Below are 12,207 nucleotides of genomic sequence, written 5' to 3'. Positions count from 1 at the left end.
TAATTCTTCTAATTTTATTCAAAAGCATAAAGCATATCGTTTGAAGTACATATGCTACTACAAGGTGATTATGATTAAACATGTATAAAAATGGCTCCTTTTGACAAGGAGGAGAATAGCTCCTTGTCAAAAGAAACTATTTTTAAAATACATTTTATTAAGCAGATCATCAGAAGCTACTCTACATTTCAAGTTTGATGCAATTTAAATTATGCAACATGTAAATTAACTCCATTGCAAAAATTTTGTACTTGAATTAAATCTTTCAAACTTTAAATTAAATTTTGTATTTGAAATTTCGTGTAACTCAATCTTTAACTCAGTCTTCAAATGTATATACAGGGTGTCTCACAAATAGTAGGTCCCTGAAATGAGGGGCAACTGACGTGATTCCGAATGACATCCCCTACCACCCCTTTCAGGGAGTAAATCTAGCTAGTAAGACTAGTTACGAGACACCCTATCATGGTGAGTTAGAATGATCTTTCATCAATTCCACATCTCTCCACAGCTGATCATATCAGCTATTTTTCACCCAAACAAAATTCTTCCCACTCCGTTTATTCTTCTTCTCCTCCGAGTTCTCATAGACATCAACAACCTCCCTAATCACGTGCTGACTGTACGGCTCAAATTCGTCGTTGTAGAAACCTCTGTAAGGTCTATGATGAAAATTCTGTTGCTCGAAGTGAGGGAAGGCTGCGACGGGCTGCTCTTGATTGTACGCGTAGAATCCATTTGGATAGGGTGCAGAGGCTGAGGAGAATAATGAATTCCAACCCAGGAGACCACTGATGAAGAGCGCTATCTTGGTTAGCAATAGCGCTTTCTTTGTGAGCAGCACTAGGAAGCCGAAGAGCAGGGGGATTAGTGCTGCTAGGTTGAATTTGAGTCCTAGGAGGAAGGGGATCAGTAGCTGTCTCATGAGTTGTCTTCCTGAAATTTGGTACAATTTTTTTGTTAATAAAAAGAATTATTACTGTTTTGGCAGCTTTGGATGTCAGGTGATGATTTTGTTAGCTGTGATATATAATATATGATACATGACATGTGATACATAATATGTGGTACATGATATGTGATACAGAATATGTGATACATGACATGTGACACATAATATGTGATGCATAATATGTAATACATAATATGTGATACATGACATGTGATACATAATATGTGGTACATGATATGTGATACAGAATATGTGATACATGACATGTGACACATAATATGTGATGCATAATATGTGATACATAATATGTGATACATGACATGTGATACATAATATGTGGTACATGATATGTGATACAGAATATGTGATACATAATATGTGGTACATGATATGTGATACAGAATATGTGATACATGACATGTGACACATAATATGTGATGCATAATATGTAATACATAATATGTGATACATAATATATGATACATGACATGTGATACATAATATGTGGTACATGATATGTGATACAGAATATGTGATACATGACATGTGACACATAATATGTGATGCATAATATGTGATACATAATATGTGATACATAATATATGATACATGACATGTGATACATAATATGTGATATATGATATGTGATACATAGGTAATTTGACTGTGATACATATTAGCAATATGACATATATTAGCTATAATTCAGTTGCTCATTTAAAAAGTCAAATTTGATAGATAATTAACTGATAATTCAACAGAAGGTTTGCACATAGTGTAGACACTTGATTTCAATCTTAACTTGCAAGATAATTTAGAGAATTTAATTTTAATTCAAATAGAAGCAACTTAAATTTCATCTAAAATTTGAACAGCAAAATAAGAAAGCTTGGAGATAGCTAACTGAAGAATTGCAGTATTTTATATAAATTAACTTGTAAGTTCTAAGGATCAGATTCAAAGTAACGTCGCCATTATTCTTCAGCAGTGGTCTTGACTGTGCTGCCTGCTGTAGGTGGTTGCTGAAAGCGCCTCGCAACGACTCAGCAAGGATACGAACCTCTGGTTCGTTTCTATGCTGACACTTTCTTCATAGTAACCTTCATGGTAATACCGTTTCATCTTCAAATTCTATCGATGTCATTCGAATTTTTAAGCGTTAGACTTTCCAAACTTGATTGGTATTATCCAAACTTTCTAATGCAGAACTATCACAAATATCTGTGCAGTAATAATCTGACTCAAGTGACCAAACTTTCTAGCGAAGTATTATGTATTGGGAAATATCATAACCCAAATCTGTGGAATAACAACGGTACTTTGGCTCAAATTAGTCCCACGTTTCTTAAAGACTCATATATTAAGACATTATCGAAATTTATGGAATAACAACGGTACTTTGACTCGAATTAGATACACGTTTCTTAATTATCGTGGTCTGAGAAATATGACCCTGATTTAAGATGTAACGATGTTCTGACTCAAATTAGGTACCTGAACTATGGGATGTATAAATGGACCAAAGTATTGACTACCATAATTGATATATTATTCACAATAAAAGACTATCATGTACCAAAGAGTGTCCAAAAGAAAAAGCTAATATTAAAGAATCAGAAGGGAAAGAATATCAAAGGATGTATCATATTTAACCGAAATTCTGGAAGTACCTAACCTAAATCATATCTAACCCTAATCCTTAAACTACCTAACTAAAATCTTGAAACTTCCTAGCACAAATTCTGAAACTACCTAATCTAAATCACATCTGATCCAAATCCTTGAACCTACTCCGAATCCTGAAACATCCTAACCCAAATGCTGAAACGATCTACCTCAAATCCTTAAACTACCTAGCCTACATTACATCTAGCCCAAATCCTCTACTTACCCCAAACCCTTAAGCTACCTAACTTAAATCACATCCAACCCAAATCCTCGAATTACCTAACTTAAATCCCGAAACTTCCTAACCCAAATCCTAAAACTACCTAACTTAAATCACATCCAGTCCAAATCCTCGAACTACCTACTTCAAATCCCGAAACTTCCTAACCCAAATCCTGGAACTACCTAACCTAAATCACATCTGACCCAAATCCTTGAAGCTACCCCGAATCCTGAAACATCCTAACCCAAATCCTGAAACGACTTACCCCACATGCTTAAACTACCTAGTCCAAATTACATCTAACCCAAATCTCCTAACTACCTATCCTAAACCCCGAAACGTCCTAACCGAAATCCTGAAACGACCTACCTCAAATCCTTAAACTACCTAGCCTAAATTACATCTAACCCAAATCCCCTACCTACCCCAAATCCTTAAACTACCTAACCTAAATCCTACAACTACCTAACCTAAATCACATCTGACTCAAATCCTTGAACCTACCCCAAACTCCGAAACGTCCTAACCCAAATCCTGAAACGTCCTAACCCAAATTCTGAAACGACTTACCACATGCTTAAACTACCTAGCCCAAATTACATCTAACCCAAATCCCCTAACTACCTACCCTAAATCCCGAAACGTCCTAACCCAAATCGTTCAACTACCTAACCCATATCCTCCAACTACCAAACCCAACCTTCAAACTCACCTGGACCCGCATGTCTGTCCGCAAAACCAGCCGACCTCTCATCAATCACAAACTCCAGCATCCCATTTCCATTCAGCATAGGACCCGCCCGCAACTGCAGCCCAGGATACACGTTATCCAGACTCCACTTCAAGCTCCTGCGTTCCATCAACCTGGTAGCCGCTTTCACGATATTCCCAAAGTCCTTCGGGTCATAATCCCAATCGAGAAGCTCTCTACCGTACCCATCGGCCCTCTCCAAATGCACCTCCCCAAAATCGAGATCATCTTCCTGGTTTAATAACTGAAGAGCACTCAGAGTGCCACGATTAACGCACTCCAAAGTGCCGAACTCTTTTCGTGCCAAACACGAGCCGAACGCCTCGTTGAACGTTGCTGGGTCATCGTTGTTCAATATGGGCTCCGTGGGCTCCATGATCACTGTCACACTCGTGGACACGAAAACTAGCAGGAAGAAGCTGCGCAACTCGCGTTTCATCGCAATGACGCACCAGCCTACGGCGGTTGGAAATAAAGCTGGGAAGATGGCCGGTGAAAGTTGATAAGGTTTTCGTGTGAACCGATGAAAGTTCTGAAAGAGAATCATTGATTCGGCGTGGGAACAGATACTTTGTGGGGCAAGTGTATGGCACACGTGTTCCATGTGATTTCATGGTACTAATTTATGAGCGTTCATATAAATATCGATATTAACGGGAATCTGATGAATATTGATAAGCTGAATATTAAATCAATTTTAGAAGAATTCGGAAATTTAGGTGTGAAGAGATGTCTGAAAGTTAAAAATAATCGACATATGCGAACTTGAAATTTTGAAAAGACGGAATTTTTAAGATGTGGAAAATATTGAAATTTAAGGATCTGGTTTCTCCCACTTTTGTCTTATCACATATGCACTTCCCATATCCTCAAACTTCCCATTTTCTTTCAACCCTCACCTAAAGAACCCTTAACCCAACTTCACGAAGCTCTCCCTCTCAACCCACAGCGAATACATTTTCAGCGAGATGAAGACCGAGTCCCAAAACAATACTGTTGATCTAGCAACCGCGATCGGCTATATATGCGTCCCGGGGCGTTCACACGCGACGAAACAATAGGAGCCAGCAGCGAAAGTACACTTCCTCTGTATTTCGTATACCCGATCCACCGGATGCACCCGGTCATCTTCATTAGCCGATCCCGGAGAATTAAGCTGTCAAAACATCGAGAAGAGAAACTCGAGGAAAGTACAAATTGAATGAACAAATACCGATGGTGTTAACTTAATTGAGAGACGGAGGATAGGAGATGTAGGACAAACAGTTTGTATAAAATTAAGATTTATTTATAAATAATTTGATAAGTTACATGGCAACCCCTTTGGGGCGGTATAAATAATCATTGGATGAAATCTGGTGGCCCTGTGCAGGTACTGACTACGAGTCCGGCCGCCCATAGACAGGAAATATAGACTTGGGTCCCAGATTAGGGAACTAGATTCCCAGAGGACCTGCTTTCAGCGTGGAATTCAGTCTCCTTTGGGAGACAATTTTTACTCTCTTTAATGTCTATATTTGACCGTCTATGGTTAGAGCCGGGAGATCGTTCGATCGAACGGTTACCGCACCGGTTGCTCAAGGTTGCGCGACTACCACCATTCACAGTCATAGTCCATTCTGTCCCGCGGTCACATTAAGGTCCATTTATACCCGATGGACATCTGCATATGGCGAACACGTCCACATCGACCCAGGTTCCCTGAGGCAATCAGTTGCACCGTAAATGGTATAAATGGTCCCTAAGCCTCACTGTTAAACTATCGTCACGGTTCGTCACGTAGGGTCACTAGTCACGTAAAGTTCGAAACGTCGGTCCAGTCGAGTCGCGCAGCCCTCGGTGATCGCCACCGGCTGAACGATCACTTTGGCGAACGAAGGTAGAATGTTGAAGAGGTGACACTGCCGAGATCTACTCGGATGGTTTGTACGCGTTGTACGCCAGATCGGAGGCCGATCTCGCCCAGCCGTGGTGGTCATGGTGCTCCTCGTGGCCGTACGAGTGGACGGGGTGAGCTACCACTTCGTAACTCTGGTGCTTGTTCGCCAGGAGCTTCTGAAGACCGATGATGGCGCTGATAACCAGGGCGATCTTGCCGATCACGAGAGCCTTCAACGCGAGGAGGGCCAGGGCACCGAGGGCGATGGGGATGAGGGCCGCAGCCTTCAGCTTCAGGAGCAGCAGGATCGGCAACAGGGACTTGACGATCTTCTTCTTCTTTCCTCGTGCTGTGACATTCGTATAATAACAAGTTAAAGGTCGTTTGACCTTAATTAAGCTAGAACTTGAATGACGAGTTTGATCTTCGAGTTCTTTACCTTCGTCAAAGGAGCGAGACACTTCTTCAGGCAGGCTCAGCTCGACGGTGTGGGTGGAGAGGAACTTTCCGGCTCTGTCCAGAATGGCGTTGTCGATCGCAGCCTCCTTGGCTTCGACCTCGGCTGGCAAGGTGCTCTCGATGTCGTTCAAAGACCTCCCGTTATCAGCGCGGCTGCAAATAAAATCCGCGTGATGCCCGAAGTCGATCACTTTCACCTCGATGCTTACCTGTTCTTAGCTTCCTCGGTCTGCACGATCTTGAACCCGTCGACGACCTCGATGTCCGCCGACCGGGCCGCTCTGTCCACGAAACGCAGCGCCTTCAGCTTCAGACACACCGTGATATCCTCTTCCCCGGAACAGGAGGAGTAAATGTCCAAAGCATCCTCGAGGATCGAGGGCTGATCCTGGGTCGCGGGCGCGGCCGAAACGGCAGCGACGATCGCTGCGATTACCACGTACTTGAACATCTTTTCAATGAACGGAATCTGCGGAACTTTGATCGATCCTCCCTTGTTACTCTGCGACGATCGTATCGACACTGGCCGAAAGAATCACGATTGCTGCCTTTTATCCTCGTCGCGAAAGGGGCCCGCGTACGTTTTTGAAATTTTGATGGCCCCCACCGGTTGGCCACCGCCTGCCGCTGGGTTACAACCCATACGAGCTATTGGTTCTCCTCCAGACGGTGCGTCCCGTGTTTCTCTGTCGTCTCCCGTTGACGCGCCTCCGCCGCGGTCCTCGGAGAGGAGAGGAGAGAGTGGACATCGGTGTGCGCACCGATCGCTCGCATCAACGGAGAGAGGAAAATTGACCCTCGCATATTAAGGGTTAGGGCTTCAGGTACTTATGGTAAAACATTTGTTCATTTTGTTCTTATTTTAATTCTCTAACTGAATTTGTTATTTATTTCAATTTATTATTACTTGGACAGTGCTGTTTTGGGACCAGTGTAATATAAAATTGGGACTAGGTATCTTTGAGAGATACTGCAATAAAATATTGTTGTCAGATACTCCACTTGATGTGGAGCTGCTTGAGGTGCAAGAGTAACGTTATTAATAGTAGTTGTATTAAATAGTAATGTTAGTATGCAAGATACAGTAGATACATATTAATCATTATTTTAATCTTGACATTGTTCGTCTAACTATTCACAGATGAAACTATATGTAACATCTTTTAAGATACTGCAGTAAGATACTCCACTTGATGTGGAGCTGCTTGAGGTGCAAGAGTAACGTTATTAATAATAGTAGTATTAAATAGTAATGTTAGTATGCAAGATACAGTAGATACATATTAGTCATTATTTTAATCTTGACATTGTACATCTAACTATTCACAGATGAAACTATATGTAACATCTTTTAAGATACTGCAGTAAGATACTCCACTTGATGTGGAACTGCTTGAGGTGCAAGAGTGACGTTGTTAATAGTAGTAGTATTAAATAGTAATGTTAGTATGCAAGATACAGTAGATACATATTAGTCATTATTTTAATCTTGACATTGTTCGTCTAACTATTCACAGATGAAACTATATGTAACATCTTTTAAAATCTCCAAAAGTGAGGTTAGGTGAGATACGAAAAATGAATTACAGCTTCGATCACTTCGAGTAAAATCACATTTATTGTTTGACTAATTTGTACGTGAATTATATTTATGTCTTGAGGATAATTTTGTTGTGAGTACAATTGCATTAAGGCATGTGATATTTAGTTCCTTGTACAGTAATTTCGAAGGTTGAAATTGATAGACACGAGAGTAAAAAATTTCCATAGGTTCGGTTACTTTCTCGTTGTGGTACCATATTTGTTCCCGAAGAGAGACTCGCAAGGTGTATTTAGAAATCGAATATTCAGGGTCAATGATATTCACATTGAGAACTCGATCGTAATGGATTCGGCGTTGTCGCAAAATCGTTCTATAAATATCCCGTGGGTTGCTCTCCCGTTTACAATCCTTTCTCCCGAAATTAACACCGAAACTCAAAAGTAAAGAGTCCACGGTTTCGAAAGGCGTTAATTACATTTACAAAGAGCCTAATTTTCTGGGCTATAATAGTTTTTGTTCAAAGTTGTCCGCGAAGGACGATAACCGATTTCCCTTTCGACAAGCGAATAAGGCTTCGTATTATGCTTCGATCGACGCCTCCGCAACTTTCTTCGTCGCGGACCGCGACCTCCTATCTAGAGAGCTATTCGTAAAACTCGCATACCTTCGAAATTCTTGTTGTTTGAATTTCATTCGGGGCACGTCACGCCAGTCCATCCGAAATGCGATACTCTACGATTTGTTTCGATAACTGTTCATCAAGATATTTCGGAAGGAGGTAGTCACTTTGGTATTCAATTTGGGTAGAAAAAGTTTTCGTTCGGAATTTTATTCGCTCGAATTATGTGATGATGAGTATATTGGAGCAGGGACATTATTAAATTACTTGATGAATGAGATAATTGTCTTATTTGATTATTTTACCAATATGAGGAGACACAATTATTAAATTATTTGATGAATGAGATGATGCTGTTATCTGATTATTTGACTAACATGAGGTGCACTAATTACCTGACTTAACCTTGACTTTGTTAAAATTTAACTTTGAGTCTGCACTTAAAATTTTTATATCAAAATGTACATTACAGTATATACGCACATTACATGTTCTTCATGTGCACCTATATATCCATATTTTCATGTTCATATGTTCGTATGTTCATATATTCATATGTTCATGTGCTCATATGTTCATATGTTCATATTACATTCATATGTCATATGTTCATATGATCATATGTTCGTATGTTCATATGTTCTTATGTTCATATGTTGATATGTTCACATGTTCATATGTTGATATGTTCATATGTTCATATTATGTTGATATGTTCATATGTTCATATTATGTTCATATGTTCATATGTTCATATGTTCATATTATGTTCATATGTTATATGTTCATATTATGTTCATATGATCATATGTTCGTATGTTCACATGTTCATATGTTCATATGTTATATGTTCATATTATGTCCATATGTTATATGTTCATATTATGTTCATATGATCATATGTTCGTATGTTTATGTATTCATATGTTGATACGTTGATATGTTGATATGTTCACATGTTCATATGTTGATATGTTCATATGTTCATATTATGTTCATACGTTATATGTTCATATTATGTTCATATGTTATATGTTCATATTATGTTCATATGTTATATGTTCATATTATATTCATATGTCATATGTTCATATGTTCCTATGTCATATATTCACATGTTCATATGTGCTTTTATAAACATCATATAAAGAGTCACTTTTATTTGTGTCAATAAGGAAACAGCACATTTCAATAAAGTGTCAATTATCGAAATTCAAGCGTCTCATGATGAATAAAAAATGGCCGCCTGAGGCACCCTTCGGAATTCCAGGATTCTGCTCAGCCTCCCATTGATCGGGGCGTAGACAAACAGTAAAACCGTCTCTTCCGTCGAAATTAATGTATTCGTACGACAGTCGCGAGGAACGTTTAACGGTTTTTCATGGAATGTCCGTGGTGCTTGGACGAGTTGGGTTCGCGCCAGACCTCCTCAAGGAGAACAAGCCGCGCCTCGATGTGACCCCGAAGACGTCTCGCCTAGAAAAATATGAAGGAAAAGATGATAGCGTTATTTCCCGTCAAGCGAATAGGTTATTTCTCTACATTTATCAAATCACTCAAATTCAAATTTATTGAGGAAGCAGTTCTGTGTATTTGATTACAGGTACAAGATATTTGCTTTTGCAATTCTGTTGCTTTTGCAAACATATTTAGTTAGTTATACATTTATGGTTTGTATTGTACTTTGAACTAATTCACAGTAGTTTGAACTAATTCGTATTTGTCAAACTATGGAGTTGTTATAAGTATGAATTAACTGTGTATCTACAGGTAGAATGATAATTTTGCTTTTACCTCAACTATCATCTACATCTCATAAATAAATAATAAAACCATTCAGAGTGCTTTTAAATTTGTACTAAATTAGAACATAACCTCGAAATGCAATGAACCTCATATTTGAAGACTTGAAGATCTTGAATGAACCTCGTAGAAAGCCATTTTACCTATGAATGGTACAACGTGCCTGGCACATGTCCAGTGCAGCTGCTACGCAATTACCATATAGCCATACTTAATTTCTAGCGTGTCAAGTTAATAATTCCCCACAAAGTGTGTCGACTCCGCTGCAAGGTCTGAGACGATTGAAATTCTAATACGGCAATTGACCGAAGAAAATCGTTGTCACAAGCTACGTGCGTCTACCGCGTAAATCGAAAGTGTCTGCTCTCGAGTATCAATGAAAAAGAACACGAAATAAAAGGAAGACGAACGCAGAATCACCGACACGCGGAGGACTTTCACTCGATCTTGATCCGACCGACTAACGAACATCGATTTTGATCCTTCTTTTTGGCGAGACCCGTGACATCGACCGAATAATCGGGCATTCGTGTCACGGACGCGCGTGCAACACGTGACGGCTAGACGGATCGTATTCGAATGGGGATAACATTCATTTCATCTCTTTAAAAATATATTTCAGTATGTTATCTGATAAATGTGGTAGAAGTTACTTTTGTAAGGACAAGTGTTACTTTGACATAACTCGGTACAATCGCATTCATTGACATTTGTGGATTCATATGTGGAAGAACGTACTAAGTCATTTTTGAAACTTTAGAGAATAGCAAACGAAAGATATAAAGACGCAAGATACGATAAGTACAAGATTATAGTCTCACTTAAAGTGACTTGAAACTAAATAATTTTATAATGATAGATAACTATTGCAGAGAGAACTGAATTTCATAAGAAAGATGCAAGCTAACCTAACCTAACAGGAAGATGGCGCCAAACGAGAGATAAATATCCAAGTTTGCGTTCGTCAAGTTTTACAGACATTCTTGTTGAACTATTGGACCAAAATACTAATTGTAGTTGTACAATGAAGCGCGTTCGAGTTTGTACGGTAATGGAACACTTTCCTCTCGACGACGCCGGCGAGAGTGAACTCGAAGGAAGATCGAGGTCAGGTCAAGGCCCCCATGGAGCAAAGCTTGAAGCTACTTCCTCGTCTTCTATACCTTGTATAGACATCAAAATCCCTCTGTCGGTAATTTACTACATTTGTATTAGTTAAAGGAGCTGGGAAAAATGGCGGTTTTATGACTTGACGAGGGATTTGAGGTTATGGCTGTTACGTTGATAGAACTGTTTGAAGGATTTGAGGTTAAGTTAAATCAATAAAAAAAATATTTAATACTTAGTTACTCTTTTATTTTATACTACAATTAAGAAATAAATATCAGTTGATCTTCTGGTCATCTCGAACACGTTCAACAGGTTAATGGCAACTGGAAATTGGAAAAAGTGCTATCTGTTTTCTCCTAATTATGGCACACCCAACTTTCATTATTCATCGTATAGAAAAGTCCATTAATGTTAACGGTTTCATGAATGGACCCCTCGTTCTAAGATAAGACTTGTAAATGACAGAAATCAAGAATACGAAGATGTCTAAATCTGAAAGTCTAGAAATTTGAAAATCCGCTTGCACTTTTCACTTGCAGCTTTCAGATCTACAACCCATAACGCTTTCGCGCGAAGTCCACAAAAAATTAGCGAGATCTAACATCCACGTGTCAAACTCCACGAGTCGAAATCGGGAACACTCGCTGAAAACCCGTAGTTCGGAGCCGATTACCATTAATTACGGAGTCCCGGTTCCACTTGAAGTCGACCCACTTCCGAGCAGCTTCCAAACTCTATCAAATCATAGTTCGAAGCGTTGTTCGATAGAAAAGAGGAGGCGACTTTCGGAAGTCTCTAGAAGGGCGGAGAATCGTTCGGAACGGGACCACCTGACCCAAGATGAGGATCGATGAACTTCCAGGTGGAAGGGAGATCAGGAGGAGGGGAAGACAGCTTTTTCTCCGGAACGGTAGAGAGTGTTAGGCGCAGCTTGAAAAGGCTGAGCGCGGATGCTGACTGGCCTGGCCGGCTCGGCCTGGTTTACTTCCTGATGTGTCTGATCCGTGTGTGTGCGTCGCACACGCGGTTAAGCTTCCAGGCAAGTGCGTAAGGTGTTCGTGCGTTTCCAGTATGTAGGTAACGCGACTCGGAAGGCGGAAGTGCTCTCCTGGCCTGCATCGACCGATAATCGTTCGAAATTTTCTAATTCCGTTACTTTCGATGAAGCTGTAATATGGAGGGGTAGAAAAACGCGCAGGC

At 39.9% G+C, this 12,207-nt stretch overlaps 2 protein-coding genes across 2 annotated transcripts; both read right to left on the bottom strand.

Moving 5' to 3' along the window:
• Osi10b (DUF1676 domain-containing protein Osi10b) lies at positions 1 to 4,581 on the bottom strand. Its single transcript, XM_003705446.2, has 3 exons — positions 4,494 to 4,581; positions 3,556 to 4,126; positions 1 to 936 (listed from the first exon to the last, which is right to left on the bottom strand). The coding sequence occupies exons 2-3, from the start codon at positions 4,031 to 4,033 to the stop codon at positions 521 to 523; spliced, it is 894 nt and encodes a 297-aa protein (XP_003705494.2). The 5' UTR covers positions 4,034 to 4,126; positions 4,494 to 4,581; the 3' UTR covers positions 1 to 520.
• Positions 4,582 to 4,860: 279 nt separating this feature from the next.
• On the bottom strand, positions 4,861 to 6,649 carry Osi9 (DUF1676 domain-containing protein Osi9). The gene is made up of 3 exons (XM_003705445.3): positions 6,142 to 6,649; positions 5,913 to 6,085; positions 4,861 to 5,822 (listed from the first exon to the last, which is right to left on the bottom strand). Exons 1-3 carry the CDS (start codon positions 6,381 to 6,383, stop codon positions 5,506 to 5,508), a joined length of 732 nt encoding a protein of 243 aa, XP_003705493.1. The 5' UTR covers positions 6,384 to 6,649; the 3' UTR covers positions 4,861 to 5,505.
• Positions 6,650 to 12,207: the final 5,558 nt, after the last annotated feature.

The sequence above is a fragment of the Megachile rotundata genome, chromosome 13, assembly GCF_050947335.1.
Source record: "Megachile rotundata isolate GNS110a chromosome 13, iyMegRotu1, whole genome shotgun sequence".
Taxonomy (NCBI): Eukaryota; Metazoa; Arthropoda; class Insecta; order Hymenoptera; family Megachilidae; genus Megachile; species Megachile rotundata.
Note: the sequence above shows the minus strand (reverse complement) of the source record. Positions and strands in the feature narration are given on the sequence as shown.

Bases quoted from the DNA above. Each gene is read 5' to 3' on its own strand.
- Osi9 (XM_003705445.3), bottom strand. From the start codon at position 6,383: ATGTTCAAGTACGTGGTAATCGCAGCGATCGTCGCTGCCGTTTCGGCC. The intron at 6,086-6,141 runs GTAAGCATCGAG...TTTTATTTGCAG, and splicing joins ACCGAGGAAGCTAAGAACAG to CCGCGCTGATAACGGGAGGT. The intron at 5,823-5,912 runs GTAAAGAACTCG...CGAATGTCACAG, and splicing joins GTCTCGCTCCTTTGACGAAG to CACGAGGAAAGAAGAAGAAG.
- Osi10b (XM_003705446.2), bottom strand. From the start codon at position 4,033: ATGAAACGCGAGTTGCGCAGCTTCTTCCTGCTAGTTTTCGTGTCCACG. The intron at 937-3,555 runs GTGAGTTTGAAG...ACCAAATTTCAG, and splicing joins GGACAGACATGCGGGTCCAG to GAAGACAACTCATGAGACAG.